Here is an 18,029-nt window from a genome sequence, read left to right on the forward strand (position 1 = left end):
ACAACCAACAGGAGAGCAAAATATACTGACAGGATGGCTGAAACACTCACTTGCAATCCCCCCTACGTCTTTATCGCAGGTTATGGCAAGCAAGTCATTAGCTCCATGGTGACCAAGCTTCACCAAGCCCAGCACAGCAAGGCCAAGTAAACAGTATGCTGTGGGGACATCACACTTTGCTGATGGTCACAGGAAATCACAAGTGACAGAGCAACAACAGCAGGTGCCAAACACAACTTGCATCCCCACTATGTAAGCCCTCAACTTCTCAGCAAACTGCTTTTGGGTAAGGTAGAACAAAAGTCACAGCAAAGGAAGAGTTTCAGCTGAATGGCCTGAGCAGCTGCGGCACTGGCAGAGGGCACGTGAACAGAGAAAGCCACCGCTCTCCTTCCCGGGGAGGAGAGAAAGGAAGGACAGGCCTGCTCTGGCTCTCCCATCACCAGGCAAGCTGCATATTTGCCCAGGTTGCCAGAGCAGTACCCAGCCATGTACCTAAGCCCCTAACACAGATAAGAACAGCTGCTGCAGGCAGAAGCAGTAGTTCAGCTCAATGTGGATCTGTCAGGCTTTCAGATACGGCAGTCTTTGGCTAGTAAGATACTGTCATCAATGTAGCTTCCCTTCCACCACCACCCCACCAGCCTGGTTGTTTCCTGATCTCAGGAATTCAATTCAAGACCATATTGTCTGAAGTGTAGGAAGGGTAGATTTGCACTCACCTGAACTGGCACCTATATGTTTAATCTGTCAAATGATAAAACAACAGAAAGAATAGCCAAATATCTTTAGAAGAGGACACTAACAGCATGAGGGTTTTTTTTTTAATTAAGATTTTCCCTGCTGCCACTTTTGAGCCCTTTTTGCTTGGTTCTCTTCCTATTCCCCCCCTTCCATCTAAGACAGTTAGCTTCCAGCTCTCCTGACCTCACAAGTCCTTCCTGCATCATTCTTGCATCTTCACTGATTTCTCTCTCCTTACAGTTGCCCTCCAAGACTATAGTCTTGCCAAAATGCAGAAGATAAAACACATTCTTGTTGTCAAGTTGGCTTGTCCTTTTAACATATGGCACACAGAGTTTTGTTTCATCTTAAACTCAAAGCAACAAAGTTTAGCAGCCAGCTCTCATTATAGTATTACAGAAGTTGAAATTTTAGGCTCATTAAAAAATAGTGTATTTAAAATTCTATATAGATTCAAGAACACTGGAAGCTACTTTAAAAAAAAAAATCAAAGGCAACAGAAAGACATAAGTTTCATACAGGGTGGAAGAAATTCTGCCGTTTTTTTTTTAAGCTTTCTAGTAACATAACATGGCCTTTGAGTTAACATTTTATTTCAAACCACTTTAAAAATATATGATTGCTCTGTGATTGCTCTGCTCCCATGGACATTTTCGTTGGAAAAAGTAAAGTCGGGATACGTATGTTCTCTAGTCAGTGCTCACTGCTTCCCTGAAACAAAGGGCAAAAAACCCAAGGGCATCAAAAGATGTTTCTAATTACTTTTACACCATTGATGAGAAGCAGATACTTACTCCCTGCTGCATAATCCCCATGTGCCAGGTACTGTACAACTCACCAGGACACTATCTTCCAAACTTGCTTAAAACAAGCTTTTATATTTTGACCATGCTCTCTACCAAGCCTGTACAATAGTTATTAACCAAACAGAGAGAAAATGACACATAATAGAATGGTTCTGTTGAAATTCATTACAACTGTCATTCCTAAAACTTCCAGGTACTTTCTGAAAACATCCCCTGTCTCCATTCCCATCAGATTCATAGAGATTGGCGAGATACACCATTGCTAAGGAAAGGAAACTTTACAGGTAAGCCTTACCCAGGTCTTGACTATAGTTTTACTTAGTCAGGAAAGAGAATTTTATGCCCAGATTATGATTATGCCCAGAAAGATAAGGAAACATGGATTTCTTCTGAGGACAGTATCCCGTATCAAATCCATTTCCACCTAGAGAACAGCTACTTGGAACATTTTGTTCAAACCGAAAAATTTCCAGCCCTTTGATTACAAAGGCAACCTGCCAAGTGAGAGTTTAAAATTAGCACATTAGTGCAGTAGTGTCTTCCTTAGTCTGAAGACAGCTTCAGTACCTCAACTGCATGCCATAGTTTTACAGGGGTAAAACTGAGCTAAGACTAACTAGATTCATTCTTTCCTACTCCAGAGGCTCAGAATCACTTGAATTCAAGAATCACTTGAAAGCAGTGAAATACAGATATCAAGTCAAATTATGTCTACTGATGAAAGAGCAAGAACCAAGTGGCAATAAAGAGTGCAAAGGCAACCCTAGCACACAAGGAGAACCCCGCTGCAACAGCCAACAAACACCACAGTAAGCAAGCAGCACCCAACCATTTTATCCCTTCCTGCTACAGGGCGTATTGCAGCACAGGTGTTTCCCACTGTGGCTTGCAAGCGCCAAGTCAATTTTTCAAACCCTGGTCGTAACTGCTGCTCACTTTAGAAATGTAAGTTATTTTTAAAATGCATCATCAAAAAAAAGGTTAAATACAACCCTTTTCCTTTTATTCTCATGTTTGATAAACATTTCAGCAGGCAGCTATCCAACTTAAGCAAGCTCTGGGTGTGCACCTGCTCCAAGCTTTGTCCCAGCTCTGGCAGCATGAATTAAATCCGCTGCCTTTATTTACATAGGCGCTACATAGTCACTGGAAAGGTTTCTCCTACCCATCTCTTTCAGAGACCCCATCACATCTCCTCCTACCCCCTCCCCCAGCAGACACTGAAATCATTTTGCAGGCAACACCACTGCACCCAGTAGTTTCCATCTCTTGAGCTGAAACAAAAGGACACACTGCTGCTCAGGAGGTATTGCTCTCGGCAACACAGCAGCCGCTGCAGAGCGAGCGATAACCAGACAGGGCAGCATTCCACTGAACTGAGCTGGAGACGGTTGGTTTCAAGACACCAGCATTTGCTCCTAGAGCCTCTTCGCAAGAGCTCAGGTAAGAGGACATGAAAACAGTCCACTTCCCCGCAAGTTTCAGAGCCATAAGGACTGCTTTCCAAGCCTAATTCCCCCAACACCTCATTTATTTGTTTTTTATGACTTCTAAAAATATTCTTATTAGGGGTTTAAGAAGTTCTGTCTTTATTTCTCCCCCATCCTCCAAAATAACTTCAGCAAGATGGGTACAATAAAAGACATCAATTTGCCTAATGTAACTGCTCTCACACACACTTTGAACAGCTTAAACATTTACATCCATCCTTTCAAACCAGCAGCAGCTAGTCTTGGATTTTCAGGCAAAACGAGTGCTGCCCATCTCTGCTCCTGGACCAGCAGATGGATGTTCTTCAGTCACTAGCTGCACCAGAGCAAACTGCAACACCTCCCAGCTCCACCACGTTTCCTTCTGTTCCAATAGAAAAAGTCATTTTTCTCCCAAATCCACAAATATACCCCTAGACCTTTGCCAATTTTCAGACTGTTGGTGGGATGGCTGGATTTGTGCCTGCCCTGTTTGCACCACAAGGACAGCATCTGACCTGCGCGTGGAGGACAGCTTTCTGATTCACCTGAAATTGCCCAAGAAAAGAAACAAAAGCTGATCCCATGGACTCACACACCCAAGCAAATCTTGGGGGGGGGGGGGGGAAGAACAACCATCTTAAGAATCAAATCGAGAGGACTAAAAACCCAGCCAAAATACAGAAGGAGCTAGAGCACAATGCAGCAGTTTCCCAGAGAGCAAACCCGCTTCTCGGAGCCAGTACGCACAGGAGGAAACAATTTGCCAAGCAACTCAGATCTTGGGCTGAAAGCCAGAGGACAACTCTGAAAAATCCTCCCTCTGCCACCAAGTTCCCACCAGCAAGCCTCCCCCCGCCAAGTTATTCAATACTTGTACAAAGCCTAACAGGAGAAGAGAGGCGATGAGAACTTCAGATGAGATCCAGCTGTACCCTCCCCTCAGCACCACCCAACTCAGCACACCCAACGATGAGCCCGAGGCGGAGTCTACAGCAAAAAGAGAAGAGGAAAAGCTCTTCAGAGCACTTGCCTGTCCTCACTGCATCACAACTCGCTGTTTGCAGATTTGAGTCAGCCAGCAACTCCAAGGTTTGCTTTATTCACACAATGGGAGAGGAGACCTCCCCTACCTCCTCTCCAAACTCATAGGATAGGCTTCAGAGCTACTCACGGAAAATCAGCCTCAGCGCCCAGCAGGCAGGGGCCAGCTGGAGCCTCCAGCCAAGCGCCCAGCCCGTCCCCAGGGCAGCCCTGGCTGCAGGAGAGATCACCTTTCTCACCGTTGTCACGCAGCTCTTTGCTCACAGCAGCAACAGTTCAGAAGAGTGACACTACTGGCCAAAGAGATGGATGCTCTACCAGGCTAAAGTGGGGGGAAGCATTTGCTCCAACAAGAGCAAGCAGCGCCTTGAGGCTTCCACAGGAGAAGCTGAGGCACAAATTCTTCAGTGATGCAAAAAAGCCTTGAGAAAGGAGCCTGAGAAGGCGAAAACATCACTGCTATTTAAATGCTTGAAAAGCAGGCAGACACCATATCCAGAGAGGCACGCAAGTTAAAATAGGTTGTTAAGCGGCAGAGTTCTGCTACATTTTTCCCTCTTTTAGAGCAAAATTATAACAAAGTAAAAATCATGACCACTTTCTTCCAGCCTGAGAGGGAACTTGGGAGAACAACTACAATGTAGCTCAGGCACAGAGAAGGTGTCTCTCCTGGAGGGACAAAGCACTGAGAAAGGGGGCTCAGGAGCACAGAGAAGAGCTCAGAAACCCGAGCAGGGCTGGGTTAGTAAGAGAGCGGATAGATAGGATTTAGAAGCTGTACACAAATTATAATGAAAGTGGGAGAACCACAAATAGCAACTTAGGAAATGAAAAAAAAAAAAGGGGGCTGAAGCATATTAAAGGAAAGCAATGGTTTCTTATAAGAGTTGAGTACAGAAACATTTGGGGCAAACCAAGCAAGCGGTTTTTTCCCCCCAGAAGTAGGTAATTTCTGGAAGGACAAGCAAGGACAACTGCAGTTTGCTAGGGTGGTCAGAGGGGAAAGGGATAGCAGTGAGCTAAGGTGCAGAGAGAAAACTACTTCAAAGCGTTGCTGTGGGAGGTTAAATTAGGTAAGAGTGTACTTTGCTAAGAAAGAAAAAGAGCAGGTGGTAATTGGGAGCATCTCTATAAATGGCCTTATTCCAACAGGAATGACAGTTACTGCACAGCAAATGTTTATAAAATAAAAAAGATCCATTTAAACCAGTGGCCAGAGCATAACCAATTACTGCTGTGATACAGGAAGCCAACAGCTGCAGAGACAAAGGCATGCTGGAGCTCAGCCCTTGAGAAGCACACGAGGCCCATCTCTCCCTTAGAGTTTGGGTCTCCAGTTCCCTTCAAGCCCCTGTAATTTGCCATACATCCTTTGTCAGGCATCGACGACAAAAATAACATGAGAGAACGGGCTGCCCTTATTTCTTGAACAAGAAGTGCCAAAACACAAGCTTGGGACAAAGCAACTTATCAGCAAGAGACTGCCCAAGTTAAAAGGTCTAACCCAGCTCATCCGGAACATACCAGCATCTACACACTAACAACGTGCAAAAGCATTGTAAGTTTTGAAGGTGTTTACCTCGCCTGAGTCATAATTTTAAGTTTTTACAGCCAGAGTTTAGAAGTGATCTTGTGATATTTTAAGCCAGTGACCTTTGTTTAGAGTGTGTCACTTTTAGCAGTATCTATTTTAATGCAGGCTACAACTTTTAGACCGTATGAGCAGCGCAATGGTTTTGCATTGGATGGCACATCGCTTTACTTTGCAGCACTTTGTTTTTAAGAAAAGGTTGCGTTAAAATCTACCTGCTGAAACTCCCACTCACCCCAGCTACCACGTACTCATTATTCAGATGTACAAGAGGGGTTTCCCCCAAGATTGGCTGGTGTCAGAGGACCCTTTTGGGGCTGGTTTCATTCTGCCAGTCTAAAGACAAAGACCCAGAATTTGGGGCAAGCCAAGCCCCACGAAAGAGGTAGGATATCAGAACAGGGTTTTTTTGTTGTTGTTAAGACTACTTAATCCACACATTGAGCTGGGTCTGCCTAGCAACAAGTTGGAGTTTTAAACTTGTATCATCCTACTTGTGTTCCCATGGCTACTGTCATGAACAGTGTGGTGGCAGCGGCACAAATCAGCACAAGGGTCCCAGGAGGAACATCTTTAAGATTCCCAGACAGAAAACAATATCAAGAAAGTACGAACGCTACACCTGGTATGCCTGCCTGCCTTTACAGCCTGCTCCCCCCGCCCCCACCCGAAAGCAGCCAGAGCAGCCCCCTCCTAGGGATGGAGAGATGTCAGCCAGGGGAATACACATGCACACTGATATCTACAGATCATTTGCACTGTTTAGCACAAAAAAAGCTTGGATTACAGATGCGGCACTTTTAGCTTCTCAAACAGCTGTTAGCAACCTAACCACAGAACTATATACAACTCCAGCCAACAGCGCCTGCTACATGGGGCAGCTAGCTCTCAATACAATGTGGGGAGTAGGTGAAAAATCCTCCCCCATCCCCACTGACACGTGGCCAAGACTCAAACCAACGTTACTGATGAGAACAGAGGGATGAGTTTAGACCCCAAAAAAAGGTGGGAAGTTGGAGGGAGGAGAAAAAACTCCACATTTCAATGCAAGCTGCAAGTAAAGAGTTGCTTCAAAAGCAAAGCTGTTATGTAAACCAGACTATCCCAGTCCTGCCATTTCAGTTCCTCAAGAGGGGAGGCCGTTTCCTACACAGGAGAGGTTTTTCTTAGCCTTTATCCATACCCGGTCCCGCTGTGGAACTAGAATCTCTGTGCCCTCTCCAGGGACTCTCACCAGGTAACAGTTAAGAGGGGAGGGCAGGCATCACGCCCCTGCGTGCAAGCCTTGTTTATACATATTCCTTAGGGATTTCTGAACCCAGAAGCCACAACTATGATTACACATTTGTTACGTTGTGCTTTCATACTATGGTTATGAAGTTTAGAAGGACACCAATTCAAGGTCACATACACTAATAATTATTTTCAAATACCCAACTTTCAAATCAAAGTCTCTGTATGAACTAAACCCCAACCTGATAAGACATCTAGTCATCTAAAAGTACATGCACATGCTATCATGATGGGCTATCACAGATACCTACAGACATCAGAACTGAAAAGCTGCGATAGACAGCCACATGGTTAGACTCCTCTAATTAGACAGGTACACTATGAAAACAAGCCGCAGGCTCTCTCAGATTATTATTTGTGAAATCCATCCAGGTGAAGAGCACAGAGATAAGGGAGGTGGCAAGTAAGATTAAATAACTTTAAGGCCAAAAACTCACAACCTTATCCTCCTGCCCCTAAAGGGGCAGAGGAGTATTTTTCTAGAGATATGCCTAGTTACACACAGACGGAGTACATACGAGACCCCGCTGATGTTCCCTGGAGGTACCTGCACCATAGAAGGACAGGGCTGAAGAGGGAAGCATAGACTAGAATTTCCTCCTGAGAGGGGATTTTTGCAATTTTATCACACTGCTGCAGCCTCCTCCCCCCAGAGAGGCAACATTTACCAATACTTCCTTTATGAAGTTCAAAGAGCAAGCTGCTGCATAGAGCTGAATTTTTGAAGATACTTGGAAAGGTAGGTTAAACTCACTTGTTTGGTCTCAAAACCTTACATGAGAAGTGAAGCAAATTTATTGAGTTTGACCTATAATACTTAAAGGCAGTCACAATCTGTTGCATTTCAAAACAAACAGCTAGAGGAGCACAAAAGCAGCCCAATTCTAGAATATACTGGAGAAACTTTCACTGCCTTCACTAAGGCTGAGCACATCCTCTTGCACTTTCGAAAAGCAAAGGAAGTCAAAACTTTCACATGGAACTATAAATTAAAAGCTTGTAAAGTTTAAAGAAAGAGGCACTAATCTAACATTCCTTACAAAAGCATTTTTTAAGACCAAGTTTAGTTTACAAATCAACTTTCTATTTTCAAGAACTGAATTTCAAACTGTTCTTTCAAGTTTCAACACTTAAGAACATGGGATTGCTCATCTTGTTATACCGTCAAGTCAAAGCCTCAAAAGACAAGGTCACCCAGTGCAGAAAGAGGTACAGACTTCCTAGGAAGGGAGCACGCTCTTTCTAGCTACCCCAAAGTTTTCTTTTTGATTTGGTCTCTAGACTCAATCAGCCTCTAGTCACCATGTCTCAATCTTACCTTACACTTGGAATGGGTAAGGCAAGCCTTGGATACGACCAGAAATTGTTATACCTGAGGGAAGTGGGGACTAGCATCAACCACAAGCTTCTGAGGAGCCAGTTACTTCACATTTACCTGCCTGGTGCATATTAAAAGAATGTATATTAAAGTTACAACACACTTAAAAAAATACATATGGATGTCCAACAAAGGATTGTCATTTATACTACTCTGAAGGTATGTGACAGGACTAGAGCCCACTATAAGCCGCATTATACAGTGCACCTTGATCACAGAGGCAAAGATTTCCGAGCTAATTATAATGACTAATCACAGGGAGCTCTAAGCCTTCACTTGGCCAAGTCACAGACCTAACTAGGGCTGAAAACAAGAGTTTTAAGAGCAACTCATTAAGCAGCAGGAACCAGCTATGAAGAACAAAGCATTCACTCTACCTAGTATTAATTCCAGTCCAGCCATTAATACATTTGTCAGTACATGAGACAGCTATTACCTCCACATACAAACACTGCATGTGCCAGGCAGGGAAGGAAGCCACAGGCTTTGGCTGCACTGAGACTTGTTTGTTTACTACAGCATTCAGGTTTGAGAAGGATGTTCTTGGTACTATTTGAATAACGAGAAAGCTCCGAAGCCATGCCTTGAAATAAGGTGGAACAGGAGCTCTGCTCACCACCAGCAGCCTCTGCACCCCTTCACAGGATGAGTGAACAGACCAGGTGAAAGCTAACTATTGAGCCACGCAGGCTTAAAAATGGTCTCCCTCAGGGGAGCAGCCCAGCGGTAAGAAAGGTATGGCACCAAATCAACAGCTGCGCTCCTGCTGAGGTGACAGAGATAGGGATAATGAAGTCTCCAGCTTGAGCACTACTCTTCTTTTTCTCCAGGGTGGATTTAAAAAACAGAGGATAAGCTGAAGTGTCTGCATCTACAAGTCAGCTTCATTCTCCTAATGTAGGTGTAGTGGGACTGCACCCTCTCCTGCCGCAGTGACTGGACCAGCAGTACATACCAGTGAGGGAACAAGACGAGACCAAGACTCACCCACGCACCAGCAGAGTTGCCAGCACAGTAAGGAGGCGGCAGGAGTCATGTCCCCCTTCCCCAGGGCTGCTGGGGACCAGCCTGACCTTGAGAATCCCCTTTGCTTGTACCTAAATGCCTATGGGGTTGAGACAGCCAAAAAAACAAGGTTTCGGCAACAGCTTTTGGTGCAACGCCGGTTCAAGAACTTCTCATCTGCTCTGCAGTACACCACATACAGAGAGGCTGTGACTTGTAGAAGAAGGAGGGCAAGACAAATACAGCCCATGAGGGAGTTAAGGGGCTAAGCAGACTACAACTCGGGGGAAAAACTCCTCTTCTCCCAACAGAAAGTTTAACAGAAAACCCACAGTACCTAAATTTTCTACCACCTAATTAGGAAAACACACTCTTGTCCGGGACAATGCACATCTCCTCAGACAACAGTGAAAGGACCGAGGCGCGCCTGGTTTATCAAGATACTAGGCAGCCTCTGTCAGCCCAAACACATTGGGTATTAGTACATTATGGTTTGGTACTTCTGATTAGATCAAACATCCTCATAACTCTCCCTTCTTTTCCAAGGAGACTGTTGCATTAAGGGAGTTCCTGCATGTTGCGTTTAAGGCAAAGTCATTTGAGGAGATGAGATAGCTTTCCAGGATACCAGTATTTCCAGTTTCAGGAGCTTGGTTTTGACTTTTCCACTTGCTTAGATAGAGATCCTAAAGTCTCACCTGAAGAGCACACTTTTTTTCCCCACCCCCTTTCTGATGAGTCCGTTCATCTAAACACAATTTTCTCTTACAGTCATTGGGTACTCAGACTATTTGCAAACTATTAGGACTGTTAGGAGCAGGACTATTTGCAAACAAAGAAACAGAACAAGCTGGCTGGGAGTTGGACTTGCCAAGTGCAAGTCATAAGGGGGCTTTTAACAACCTCTTGTTAAAGGGTTACAGTCCCTATTGTGTAGACCAATAGGTGCTTCTGCTGAGAACCCCATGAAGTAGCTGAAGACACAACCTAATGAAATCTGGCCTTTACAAACACCAGAGAAATACAGCTATTCTAGGGGAATCAGCCGCCCAGGGGCTGTCCCACTATTATACTTTCACCTTTGATCCTAAATAGACAGAGGGTGGGCGCATTTATACAGCCAGAGTTGGATGGATGGATGCACCAGCTTCCTCCCCTAGGACATGGCCACGCCACCACTTCCCTATCAGGCATTCCAGATCAGAGACAACAGAGACTATATTTTCCTTCCCCCCCTTCTTAGACACAACTGCACTGACAGAGTTTCTGACTACATTGAAAAGGGTTGTTGGTTTCTTACCCGCCGCCCCTCCCTTCATTTTTGGTAACACTGAAACAACACAGCCTTGGCCATGAAAGGCGGCCAGGGAATATCAAGTGTTTGTGCAGGAGCACGCAGAGCACAGCTAAGCGTGTGTGGACCAGAGAAGGAGCTCCTCAAGGATTAGTGACTTTCTGGCAGCGAGCACCTTCCAGTAAGCTTTTCTGCACCTAGAGGTGAAAGCACTACAGAGTATTTCCTTCCACCATTTTTACTTTAATTGTCACAGTACAACAACAAAAAAATGGGAAAAGAACAGCATTGCAAACAAGTCTCCCAACTGACACACATCCCAACTTTGGATCTCCTCAACAAGACACTATTGAGTCAAACCAGCTTTTGCTCATCTGTTTCCACTGGAAATAGCCCTGGAAGCTGCTTTCCAAAGATGACCAACACAACTGATGTCCAAAGGTACAAGATGTGGCTTGTATTTTTACTGCCATTGCAACAAATGAGGGAATCTAAAGTTGTAGTGCTATGAAGGAGAAAGAAAAGCTCATCTGCCTTCAACCTGTGTCAAAATTCAGGAGAGACCATTTTCTTCAGGGAGTTATTTAACACTCCTTGAAGTTATGGAAGCTTTAAATCCTTACTTAAATTCACCGGTTGGGTTAAAGTGCTCACTGATGTTTTCTTCCTCCTATTTTCAATGTTCCAATAGCATAAATTAATAAGTAACAAGTAAAATGGTCAAGTACAATATCAGTGCTTCCCCATACGAAAGATTTTTATTTAGCTTTAGGATATGCAATGTTTCCTTCCACTGAGTTTTTCCATTACCAGGACATGTGGGTTTCATTTGTATGGATTAAAAGAACCATAATAGTTTTCCCTCTTCAAAACCTTCAATGTCTCAGATCAAGAGCTCACAAGAAATGCCGACCTACTGATACCAGCCTTTGTTTAATGCACAGAATTTTCAGCTGGCAAATATTTGACTCTGAGCTCTAATAAGAGATGAAATAGGAGAGACAATAGCAATTTTTCACATCATATCTGTGACATCAACGCCAAACAGTGAAACACAGCTGAAGTGCAAGTTTTACTGATTCTAATGAGCACTGGCATGGGATTTTCAGCCCAAAAAGTTTTGCCTGTTCTTCTCCCTAGTTGAATTGGCTTGTTTAATAAACACGTTGCCTCTGCAAAAGCCTTGCCTTTGCTGTACAACTATTCTTATTATACAAATAATAATAAAGGTGTAAGTACCACAGTACTATAATAATATAGGTGTAACTTTTTGAGAATAAAAGAAGTGGGATCAATGCAGTGAGAACTTACTTTCCCAAGGTAAGGGGAGATTGGGATAGGTAAGAAAGATAGCAACATTAATTTGGGCAAAGAACTTACAAGCTCTGCCAGCACATGGAATAGGCCTTGCCACCATAAAGAGATTTACTAAAGGAGCTGCGAATAAGGACCACCTCCTACAGAGGATTCCAGCCACGAGCACTTTTACAGTCAAAGAATCACATCAGGCCCTTCCTTGGCCACTGCCACGGCAAGTTTTAGCCACAAGGAGAATTAAAAACTTGCACCAAGATATTTTAATCCAGAATGAGAACTTGTTATTTTCTGGTTCTAAAGATTAAGCTAAAACAAAGAAGCACAACCCTCAGCCATTTTCCTCATACTCTGCTCAAACAAGGGAGAGACAACATGCTCTATCCTCCTCCACGCTAACTGAAAGGTGCTGAGGTCCCTTCTCTCCCTAAACCTAGGCAATCATTGAGGAGACACTCTCTTCATTTTCAGGACATACCATTTGGTACTTTTTTGCTCTTCTCTGGCTATTTAATTCATGAAACCCAGACCAACATCCCACCACTACCTTGCTCTACCTCTCTTTTCTCCCATAGTCTCACAGATAAGGACTTCAGAAAAGCTTTCCTGATTTTACTGCTCTTTGCTACAGTTTGCATGTGGCTGAGAAGTGAAACAACATTAAATGCTTTCTCTGCCCCTGTGCATGGGGACAGAGGAACACCCACGTAAGAATGCTGATATAAGAATCAGCAGTTACAGATATACCTCAGCCAAACCCGAGGTATAACTGAACATTTAAGTTAAAAAAAAAAATAATATGCACACGAGGCCTAGTCTGTGCCATTTTCCCCTCAGACACAGCTAGAGCAGCATGAGCCCTCCGCATTTTACCAGCCAGCTAATCTGAAGGTGAAAGCCTCCACAACACGACACCAAGCAACCTTCAAGCTTTAGGATCCTTTGGTCAACCAGTCCCTAAAATTTCTGGTGAGAAACAGACACAGCATCTGTGCGCTCCGATAACACTATTCCATTGATTAACTTTGAAATTATGAGTGAGATGGGACAATTTAATAGTTTCAGCCAAAAAGTCTTAGTGCAGCGTGTTAGGCTTATTTAGGGTTTTCCTTCTTAAACATGGAAACAAAAGAGGCATAACAAATAAACACAACATGGCTATTTAGCCTTTAGGCTAAAGAGATGACAAAATTCAGGGAATAACGGTGCATTGCAAAATTATTCCTGGATAATTCCACAGGCCAGGAAACCCACTCTTCAATGCACAAGCAGACAAAAGTTGACCTCAAACTTGTTAACTAAAAAGTATACTTTTAAGAAAAAAAAAAAAAGAAAAAATAGACAGACCAGTAAAGGAGGATCCGATGCCCATTCAGGTCATCAGAAGACTGATCATTTACTTTGGGTGAATCTACTAAGAGCTTGCTATATTACACTGTGTACTCAAAGAAGAGTGCCTGCTGATGCTGTGTAGGGTATATATTACTCAGAAAAAAAAAATTGTTTCTCCACATCACACACTACCCCCTCCCTTCCACTCCACACAGCACAGAAAGCAGTAACCTTTGTATAGGTCACTGTACGTCTGTAAGTTAAAACCAGAACAATGTATAACTAAGCACATGATAGTGAGGAAGGGGCACATAGTATTTTTTTCCCCTCCATCTATTATGTTAGAGAAATGAATTGCACAAAGGAGTGTAATTCACAGGGGTGCCGAAAAGCCCAAGTATTGTTGTGATACCTGGCTAATAGCCAGCGTGATATGCGTTGTGTGTTACAGAAACGTTGCGTTTGACCTACAGATTGAAAAACAGTGTCAACTGCTGCCTAACTAACAGCTCCCCCTCCCTCCCCCCACTTTTTCTCCTCCTCCTTCCCCCCCTCCTTCCTCCTTCTGGTCAACCAAGAAATGGAGCTCCCATGTGCCAAGACCTTGTATCTTATTTTGTCAGGAAAATGAAGGGGGGAAGGAGTGGGGAAAAATGATTCTGTAAATAGATACAAGTAATACTGAACTTAAGAAAAAAATCCGCTTCGCCCCCTCCCCCCCGAGACAACAGTTAAGAACAAACATATATATTTAATAATAAAAAAGGCATCCAACATATCAGTGCACAGTCTGAGGACGATCCATGAGAAACCTTTTTCCTGAATCCACACAATAGTAACTCTCAGGATTATTCGATAAGGAGACACCGTGACTTTCTACACCATTCTTTTTGTTTTAAGGCAAGAGGTGCGGAGGATTCAATTAAGTTTGGGCTGGCCAAAGGGACAACTCAAAACGCTAGGATCTCCAGACAGGAGGAGGGTTTTTGTAACCTCCACTTACAAAGGAACAACACAAAAAAAAAAAATTGCTTAGATTTCAAACTAAGGAGGTCAACAGTCTGTCTTTCTATACACAGAGATACATCAGTACTAACGTGCTTCCAGCACCTGCCTTTCAGCACAGCCCCAATTCCTTTGTTTGCTCAAAATTTGCTTCCATACCACTTTAAATTAGCTTACAAAGAACCGCAGCAGAATAGCTGGAATGTGAAACATTTTTTTTTTTTTGGAGGGGGGAGGCGAGCAGCTTCTTAGGAGAGAAAATTGAAATACAGATCCAAGTCGCTTCTAAATACCTTCGAAAAAATTATATTTACAACTTGATGCCTTCTAGTTCCACCCCTACCACCGAGCCCACGGACACACGAGTCCAGGAGGGGATAAAAAAAAAGAAAGAAAGAAGAAAAAAAAAAAACCCACCCAACTGCCATCTCCTGCCTCCTCTAGCCCTGCCAGCTTCCCTGTTCCTCCTCCCTGCCTGCAAAGCGCCCTCTGGAAAGCATCGAGACTTCTTTTATCAACCGTGTGTGTTGGGGGGGGGTAAGGGGGGTCCTTGTTCTTGCTCTGGGTGTTTGGAACTGGAATTAAAGGGGATTATTTTTGGACCCCCCCCGATGAGCGGAGCCCGGGGCGGGGGGAATCCCCCTCCCCGGGCTCCGCTCATGGGGGGGGGTCCAAAGCAATGGATGAGTGGAGGGAGTCGCCCCCCCCTAAAAAATAATAAAGACTTACCGGGGTCGAAATCGGGGACCACCGCCTGGTACTGCGGCCCGACCCTCATACCGCCGCCAGCTGAGGGAGGCAGAGGGAGAAGCGTTACCCGCGTGGGCCCGCCCGGCCCCTACATTCCCCCCCCCCAGTTACCACACACCGCCACCCCCCTGCTTCTCACCGTGCTCCTCATCGCTGGAGGACCCCGAGCTACCCTCCTCCCAGGAGTTGCCGCTGCTGTTGCCGTTGGGGGCGGCGGATAAACTTTTGCTACCGCCGTTGTTGTTATTATTCGCGCCGGCGGCGTTGTGGTTCCTGCCCCGCCGTTTCCCCGAGACCTCCGGGCCCTTCTCGATCATGGCTGGCATTTAGGGGAGGAAGGTGGGGGGGGGGGGTGGAGGAGAAGGGAAGGAGGGGGATCAGAGTTTAAAAACTGCGGGGGGGGGGCTGGGGGAGGCGCCGAGGGCGGGCGGGAGCCGGGGCGGGCCGGTGCGCGGCGGCGGCGGCGCTGCTACATCCCCCACCACGATCGCCCCGAACTTTGAGGCTCATCCCAGCCCTGCGCTGGGACTCCGTTCAACCTGCGCTGCTGCCTGCGACCGGCCCCGCCTCCCCCCGCTCCCGCCCCTTTCCATTGGCTAAACCTACATTTTGGGAGGCCAGCCCGCCTGCCCATTGGACGGCCTTTCCTGTCCATCGTGGCGGCTCGACGCTTCCGTTTGCTGGGTTAGGTGGAGGCGTATCGCCGGGCTGTACGTGTGAGGGCTCCGCGATCTCTCCGCTCAGCGATACCTCTCCTCCGAGGGCTGCGCCGGAGCGGAGAGGGGGAGAGGCGGGTTCGCACGCCCCCGCCGGAGCGGCGCTCCCCGGCCCGGCCCGCGGAGGGGGCGGCAGCGGGGTCCGCCGCCCCGCTGTGAACTCAGCCCCGGGAGGGTGGCGAGGGACTACTTTCCCTCCCTCCTCCCCCCCCCGCGGCGGAAGGTTACGGCGTGGTTTGAATGGGATTCCATACAAAGCCCCCGTTGCCCGGGGGCCGTGGCTGGGGGGCGCCGGGGCGGGCAGGTTGGGGGGCGGTTGGCGCTGGGGCTCTGCGCCTGGCCCGGTCGGGACGGCCCCCGCCGGCAGGGGCGGCTGCTCCGCGGGGGGTGAGAGTCCCCCGAGGGCTTGGGGGAGCCCAACGGCCGGGCGTTCCCTGAGGAGAGTGGGGGGGGCGGCCGGCCGGTAGCGGCGCGGAGGGTAGGGGACAGCGTCGGGGGCGGGGGAGGCTCATCCTTCCCAGGAGCGGAGCCCTGAGGGGCTGAGAGCAGCCCGCCGGGAAACGGGCACCAGACGGACGAGGCCGCGGCCGAAAGCAGGATCAGGCCCCGTCAGCAGGGTGCTGCCGGCTGCCCCCGGCAGGCAGAGCCGCCCGCCGGAGCGTCCCGCACCGTCACCAGGAGCCGCTGAAGCCCTTGCCCCAGGCTGCGGCGGTGGTGGCCCCGGGGTCCTCTCAAGTAACTCCTGAGCCCCCCCTTCCCCTCGAGGGGCTCTTCTGCCAAGTCAAGATCCGCTCTTCGGGCCCACCGGGAGCGGCCGACCCCGCGCCCCGCATTTCCGCGGTTCGCGCTTTGCCAGCGAGGCCCGCGAGGCGCCTGGCTCCCCGAGGCGGCGGCGCTGGGGGGCTCGGGCGGCGGAGGAGCCCCTGCAGCCCGCGGAGGCCTGGCACGGCACAGAACCCTCTCCACATGGCTGCCGTCGTAAGAGCAGGCTTTCGGAACCGGGGACTGCATCATCCTACGCGTTTGTGCCTTCCCCGGGTCTCAGCCGGAGCGTGCGTACTGCCCTGCCGCCAGCCTCCGGCGGCAGCGCTCCCAAAAACTGGGCAGGAGCCGGGGCGAGGGGCGAGGGGAGGAAACAAAAGGGGAAGTGAGACCACTTTTCCTTCCCTTGTTGCAACGGGGCTCCTGTCGGCAAACCCTGTACGCTTCAGGGGAGGAATTGCTTGGGGGGAGGAGGGGGACGGGGGTCCAGACCCGTCCTGGCAAAAATGGGCAACAAAAGTATACAAACTGCTCGCTTTTATTTGCGACTTGAGCTGTACAGCAGGGTGAGGGAAAACAATACATAATCATGGAAAGCAGCTTGTGGGGTGTGTCTTGTATTTTCATTCAAATTAACTTCTGTAGCAAGTTTTTTTTATTGGCCCGTGCAATTAAAAGTGCAATTTGACTAGCAGCGGTTATCTCATATCAGACGAACTGTCCCCAGCCACTCCCCTCCTCCCTCTGCCATTTTAATCCAAGAGAATTTGCACAGGGGGAGGGGGAAAGAGCTGCTGAAGGAGAGCTACGGTGTCTAGTACTGGGTTTACCATTCCTTTTCTATATTGTGCTTAAAATTATCAAAATTATCTCACTTCTAGGTAGTAGTTGAGAAACGGTCCTCCTTAATTTTCATGCACTATTTGCTCTATTAAAATTAGGGAAAGAAATACCTTTTTGAAATGCACGGTTGTTTCTTTGAGGATACTGACCTCTTCACAATATTTATTTTCCCTTCTATACTCAGTATATGTGTTGTGTGTATGTACTGACAGATGCATAACCAGTTTCCTTCATGTACACATGCATGAACCTGTGGATATTTATTCACTGCAGTTATTTACAGCACAAAAAATAGGTTTATTTACACTACATAAAAAAAACTTTTTCTAGCTCAGAAAACTAAATTTTATGATGGTGACTCGTGATCCCACACTCTTTAAAAATATCAGTTCTAAATCAGGGGAATAATTAGCAATGCTCTTAAACCCCAGCACTGACAGCCACAAATATTTCCCAGTGCAAAGTGTATTAGTTCTTTAGCGCAGAATACATTTTCATGATAGACAGGAATGCAAACATGGCAGTGTGTTCATTATCCTTCTCCGTACTCCAATATTTCTACTCCAGAAATGCAAGGGCAGGAAGGGAACACCCGATTTTTCATTTAAAAATGAGCTTGAGTGAAATTCGAAAGGTTTTTCAATCTGCTTTGCAGGTCCCAACCCTGAAAAAAAAACCCATAG

General features: G+C 46.7%; 1 protein-coding gene across 2 annotated transcripts in view; it reads right to left on the bottom strand.

Annotated features, from left to right (window-relative positions):
- The window catches only part of RCOR1 (REST corepressor 1), an 85,847-nt gene extending 70,247 nt beyond the window's left edge, over window positions 1-15,600 (bottom strand). The window contains exons 1-2 of one of the 2 annotated variants that reach the window (XM_075151039.1): window positions 15,165-15,600; window positions 15,005-15,064 (exon numbers count right to left, since the gene is read on the bottom strand). In XM_075151039.1, coding sequence (XP_075007140.1) covers window positions 15,005-15,064; window positions 15,165-15,351 — 247 coding nt within the window. In that variant the 5' untranslated portion in view covers window positions 15,352-15,600. The remainder of the gene's footprint in view (window positions 1-15,004; window positions 15,065-15,164) is intronic. The other variant, XM_075151040.1, reaches the window with a different exon arrangement.
- Window positions 15,601-18,029: the final 2,429 nt, after the last annotated feature.

The sequence above is a fragment of the Calonectris borealis genome, chromosome 5 (assembly GCF_964195595.1).
Source record: "Calonectris borealis chromosome 5, bCalBor7.hap1.2, whole genome shotgun sequence".
NCBI classification, from domain to species: domain Eukaryota; kingdom Metazoa; phylum Chordata; class Aves; order Procellariiformes; family Procellariidae; genus Calonectris; species Calonectris borealis.